At 40.1% G+C, this 6,000-nt stretch overlaps 1 protein-coding gene across 3 annotated transcripts in view; it reads left to right on the forward strand.

Annotated features, from left to right (window-relative positions):
• The window catches only part of nbr1.L (neighbor of BRCA1 gene 1 L homeolog), a 35,585-nt gene extending 33,604 nt beyond the window's left edge, over positions 1-1,981 (forward strand). For 2 of the 3 annotated variants that reach the window (XM_018234046.1, XM_018234047.1), the window contains exons 21-22: positions 277-373; positions 1,137-1,981. In XM_018234046.1, coding sequence (XP_018089535.1) covers positions 277-373; positions 1,137-1,310 — 271 coding nt within the window. In that variant the 3' untranslated portion in view covers positions 1,311-1,981. 3 annotated transcript variants of the gene reach the window in all.
• Positions 1,982-6,000: the final 4,019 nt, after the last annotated feature.

Below are 6,000 nucleotides of genomic sequence, written 5' to 3' on the forward strand. Positions count from 1 at the left end.
ATGGACTGTATGGGAGATGAGCTTCTGTAATTCAGTAAATTCTGGATAACAGGATTCCAGGGATCCCATATAATAATCTTTCAAAGTATTAGCAGCAATTGATAACTTAAAATATGCAGCTGTATCATCCTCCTTTTTGATTACTGATTTATTACTCTGAGCTGATGTCATTTCACCTTATGCCATTCAGACCAGTTTTTGGCAATCCCATTCTTGAAGAAAATGGCACATGGAATGGGTATGGAAATGTTTAATGCATGTTTTAATTTTTAACAGAGCTGTCAGCATTGCCGGCGGTCTTGTAAAAGGAGCTCTGTCGGTTGCTGCGTCTGCTTATAAGGCTTTATTTTCCGGTCAACAGGAGACAAATCTGGTGAGTGCAGCAACTCTCTCTATTAATCCTTCATTAAAATGATGTGAAAAGTAACCACTGGTTTGTGGGTAAATGGATTGTGTTATGTGCAATGTATCAGAAAGCTTTGGAGCTTCTGTTATCTCTGTGAGTGTTCTTCTCTATATATCTAAAAGCTGAACAGAGCTCCATATATATATATATATATATATATTAGAAACCAGGAAGTTCCACCTTAAGATGCAGAACATTTTTACATTGAACACTACCAAAGACTCAAACATTAGATAGATTTAAGAAAGGAGCAGTTAGACTGAGCATTGCCAACATGATCTTCTATATATATATATATATATTTCTCAAAAGAGCAAACAGATTTTTTTATATTTCATTTTGAAATCTGAAATGGGGCTAGTCAGTTTCCAAGCTGCTCCAAGTCATGTGACTTGTGCTCTGATAAACTTCAGTCACTCTACTGCTGTACTGCAAGTTTTAGTGATATCACCCCCCTCCCTTTCCCACCCAGCAGCCTAACAAAAGAACATTGGGAAGGTAACCAGACAGCAGCTCCCTAACAAAAGATTACTGCTCCCTGGTAGATCTAAGAACAGTACTTAATAGTAAAATCCATGTCCCACTGAGACAGGCAAAATGATCTGAGATGGCTGCCTACACACCAAAATTGCAGAAAGATACACTTGTTGGTTCAGGAATGAAATTTTACATGGTAGAGTGAAGTATATGTAATTTCCAAACACAATTCTGCTTGTTCCCCTAACTGCAGCCAAGAAATTCAGAAGAACAAGAAAGAGCAATGATGGCTATTCTCTTCGAGATGGGATTCTGTGACCGGCAGCTCAACCAACGCCTGCTACGCAAACATGACGGCAACCTCATGGACGTAGTGACTGAGCTGATCCAGATCAATGACAACGACTGGTACTCTGCTCGTTACTGAGCCAGACAAGGGAGCGCAGTTCTGTCATAAGTCATTGAAGTTAAAAAGATGTGTCTTGCTAGCACTGCACATCTGCTTTTTTTTCTATTTGACCCTTCAATTTCCATCTGTCTTTCATTCTACCTATCACACGTCACTGATGGTGAATTGTGGAGTAAAGAGATAACTGTACCTTCTGCTAAAATTCTATGGAAGTACAATCTGTGCATCAGAAAGTGTTTCGAGCTATATGGATAAACGTGCAATGTGCTCCCTCTGGTTTTGGCTGACACAGACTTTGTGTTGCCAGATTGCCTGGCTGAAACTGGAATAGGGAGTATCAATATACAGTATGGAAATCAGCTTCCAAACTTATTAGGAAGTAATTCTATTACCTGAAGCAACATTAATTTAAAGGCTCAGAATTTGTGTTTCTTGGAATACTGAAAGAGTGTGCTGTCTGTGGAGATTAAATTTAAGGGCAATAATGGGATAATCCTGGCAAGATCACACTGATTTGGTGGAGCGGAAAATCTGCTTTCGTAAAACTGAAATTTTAGATTGAGTATTTGTGTAAATAGATGTGGGGAAAAGATGATTCATTAGATGAGCAAATAGATGAATACTGTAATCAGGAGCCACTTTTGGAGTAATCACCAGCAGATGAATAAAATACTTATCTTTCACCCAAATATTTAGCCACCAAAGCAGTCATTTCCTCCGGGTTGTTTTGTTTGCGTGTGAGCATGTCTAAGATCTGTTTTAAAATGGTTAAACGATTATTTTTGGTTAAAGGTCTTCCAATGTCATCTTTTCTGAAATTTTGCCTGTGCCACGTGCAAGTTTAGGAAAACAGCGGGAGATTAGGGAGCTAAATGCGTGGCTCAAGTCTTGGTGCAGGAAGGAAGGGTTTGGGTTCCTAGAGCACTGGGCTGACTTTTCGTTGGGGTACAACCTATACAGCCGTGACGGTTTGCACCTCAATGGAAGGGGGTCCGCGGTGCTAGGGGAAAGAATGGCTAAGAGGTTGGAGGAGTATTTAAACTAGGCAAGGGGTGGGTGGGTGAGATAAAGGATTATGGGGAAGCTAGTGTAGACGGGGCAGTGGGGTTAGTAAGGGGTCATGTGGGAGGAGTGAGGGGGGCATACAGTTTACCAGCTAAGGAGGTCCCTCTGTTACAAGGAAAACAGAATAATACTAACTTAACGTATAATTCTTCACTAAGTAATGCACATTTCAAAAGTAAAAGTAGTAACCTCCGCTGTATGCTGGCAAATGCACGGAGTTTGTCAGGTAAAATGGGAGACCTAGAATTAATTGCATGCTCTAAAAATTATGATATAATTGGTATCACTGAGACCTGGTGGGATGAAACATGTGACTGGATTGTGAATTTAAATGGTTACACCCTTTTTAGGAGGGACAGAGGGATTAAAAAGGGTGGAGGAGTTTGTTTGTATGTAAAGCCTGAATTAAAGCCATGCGCTAAAGAAATAACAATAGCTGGCACTGGTGAGGGTGTAGAATCACTCTAGGTAGAGATTTTGACTGGGCAAAAGGTAACAAAAAGAATTATCATTGGTGTATGCTATAAACCACCTCGTATAAGTGTCGAGTATGAAGCCCAGCTACTCTTGCAGATACAAGCGGCTTCACAGCTGGGTCAAGTTGTTGCTATGGGTGACTTCAATTATCCAGACATTGACTGGGGTAATGGGGTTGCTAAGACAGAAAAAGCTAGTAGGTTTGTAAATATGCTGAATGACAACTTTTTATTCCAGCTCGTTCAAGAACCTACTAGGAATAACTCTCTTTTGGACCTTGTAATAACTAACAATACTGAACTCATCTCTAACATTTGTGTGGGTGAGCATTTAGGCAATAGTGATCATAACATGGTCTCCTTTGAGATTCTGTTGCAGAAGCAATTCTATAAGGGAGTAACTAAAACACTAAATTTCAGACGTGCAAACTTTGACAGTATAAGGGCATCTCTGCAACATATTAAGTGGGAAATGCTTTTCACAGGGTTAAACACAGAACAAAAATGGGAAGTCTTTAAAATGCTGCTTAATAAATATACTTGTCAGTATATTCCACTTGTAAGCAAGGAACGTCGTTGCAAAGCAAAACCTTTTTGGTTCAATAGAAGCGTTGGTGTTGAGGTGGGTAAGAAAAGACGTGCTTTTAAGGCTTTCAAGTTAGCTGGTACAGCCGAAACATTTATAAGGTACAAGGAGGCCAATAAATCATGCAAAGAAGCTATAAGGCAAGCTAAAATTGCTATAGAAAAGGATATTGCAGCAAGCAGTAAAAAAAAATCCAAAATTATTTTTTAAATATGTTAATAGTAAAAAAATGAAGCAGGAAGGGGTGGGACCCTTACTATCAGAGGGGGGTCAGCTGGTTGATGAAAACAAAATAAAAGTGCAGATTCTGAACTCATATTTTTCATCTGTCTACACAAATGAGGAACTAGTAAGTGAAGGTTTCCTTCTTAACACTCCCAATTCTAGTAATACAACTAATGATGCATGGTTCACACATGATGAAATTCAAAAGAGACTTGAACATGTTAAGATTAACAAAGGTCCAGGGCCAGATGGTATTCATCCCAGGGTAATTAGCGAGCTTAGCTCTGTGATTGCCAAACCTCTTTACTTAATTTTTCAGGATTCATTGAGATCTGGCATAGTGCCGAGAGACTGGCGAATTGCTAATGTGGTGCCTCTATTCAAAAAAGGATCCCGTTCTCAGCCTCAAAACTATAGGCCAGTTAGTCTGACGTCAGTGGTAGGAAAGCTTTTCGAAAGGGTTAATAAAGGATAAGATACTGGACTTCATAGCAAATCATAATACTATGAGTTTGTGCCAGCATGGTTTTATGCGTAATAGATCTTGCCAGACTAACTTTATTTCTTTTTACGAGAATGTAAGTAGAGACCTCGATTCTGGGATGGCAGTGGATGTGATTTACTTAGACATTGCTAAAGCATTTGATACAGTGCCACACAAAAGGTTACTGGTTAAATTAAGGAATGTTGGCCTGGAACATAGTATTTGTACCTGGATAGAGAACTGGCTAAAAGATAGACTACAAAGAGTGGTGGTAAATGGAACATTTTCTAATTGGACCAGTGTTGTTAGTGGAGTACCGCAGGGCTCTGTACTAGGTCCCTTGCTTTTCAACTTGTTTATTAATGACCTGGAGGTGGGCATTGAAAGTACTGTTTCTATTTTTGCAGATGATACTAAATTGTGCAGAACTATAGGATCCATGCAGGATGCTGCCACTTTGCAAAGTGATTTGTCTAAACTGGAAAACTGGGCAGCAAACTGGAAAATGAGGTTCAATGTTGATAAATGCAAGGTTATGCACTTTGGCAAAAATAATATAAATGCAAGTTATACACTAAATGGCAATGTGTTGGGAGTTTCCTTAAATGAAACGGATCTAGGGGTCTTTGTAGATAACACCTTGTCTAATTCTGGACAGTGTCATTCTGTGGCTACTAAAGCAAATAAAGTTCTGTCTTGCATAAAAAAGGGCATTAACTCAAGGGATGAAAACATAATTATGCCTCTTTATAGGTCCCTGGTAAGGCCTCATCTGGAGTATGCAGTGCAGTTTTGGACTCCAGTCCTTAAGAGGGATATAAATGAGCTGGAGAGAGTGCAGAGACGTGCAACTAAATTGGTTAGAGGGACGGAAGACTTAAATTATGAGGGTAGACTGTCAAGGTTGGGGTTGTTTTCTCTGGAAAAAAGGCGCTTGCGAGGGGACATGTACAAGTACATTAGAGGACATTATAGACAAATGGCAGGGGACCTTTTTACCCATAAAGAGGATCACCGTACCAGAGGCCACCCCTTTAGACTAGAAGAAAAGAACTTTCATTTGAAGCAACGTAGGGGGGTCTTCACAGTCAGGACAGTGAGGTTGTGGAATGCACTGCCGGGTGATGTTGTGATGGCTGATTCAGTTAATGCCTTTAAGAATGGCTTGGATGATTTTTTGGACAGACATAATATCAAAGGCTATTGTGATACTAAACTCTATAGTTAGTATAGGTATGGGTATATAAAATTTTAATTAAAAGTAGGGAGGGGTGTGTGTATGGATGCTGGGTTTTCATTTGGAGGGGTTGAACTTGATGGACTTTGTCTTTTTTCAACCCAATTTAACTAACTATGTAAATGATCTTCAGCAAGGGGTAGTACATACCTATTCTGCTGATTACCCCAAGTTTGAATTTCTGTAGCTATCTCACTGCCTTGCAATGCAATATGGATGCAATGGTGACGATCTGGGACCCATCACACATCACAACACCCCCCTGCCGGTTACTTTATTGTGGTGGGGCGATCAAGGGAAGGTGGCACGGCTTGGGCCTCTACACTAAGTGTTCACTCAAAATCTTTCTCTAATTAAGCTTTGGGAACTACTGGGCTAAAGTGATACTTGTGAACAAAACCACTGAAAAAGGTTACTTGGGAATATTAAAAATCTAGGCCTATCACATAAATAGATTTCTCCATGGACTGATCAGTTTGGACCAGAGATGCTGCTGTCCAAATACAATTGTGAATCTCTGCATCCGGGGACAGATTGTTGGAGAGTGTTGATCCAAGACACATGAAGTCTTCAACCACCTCCTGAGTGTAGTCTCCTACCCTGAAAGTAAGTGCATGCCTGGCATCCTGGGTAGC

This window comes from Xenopus laevis, chromosome 9_10L, assembly GCF_017654675.1.
Source record: "Xenopus laevis strain J_2021 chromosome 9_10L, Xenopus_laevis_v10.1, whole genome shotgun sequence".
Classification (NCBI taxonomy): Eukaryota; Metazoa; Chordata; class Amphibia; order Anura; family Pipidae; genus Xenopus; species Xenopus laevis.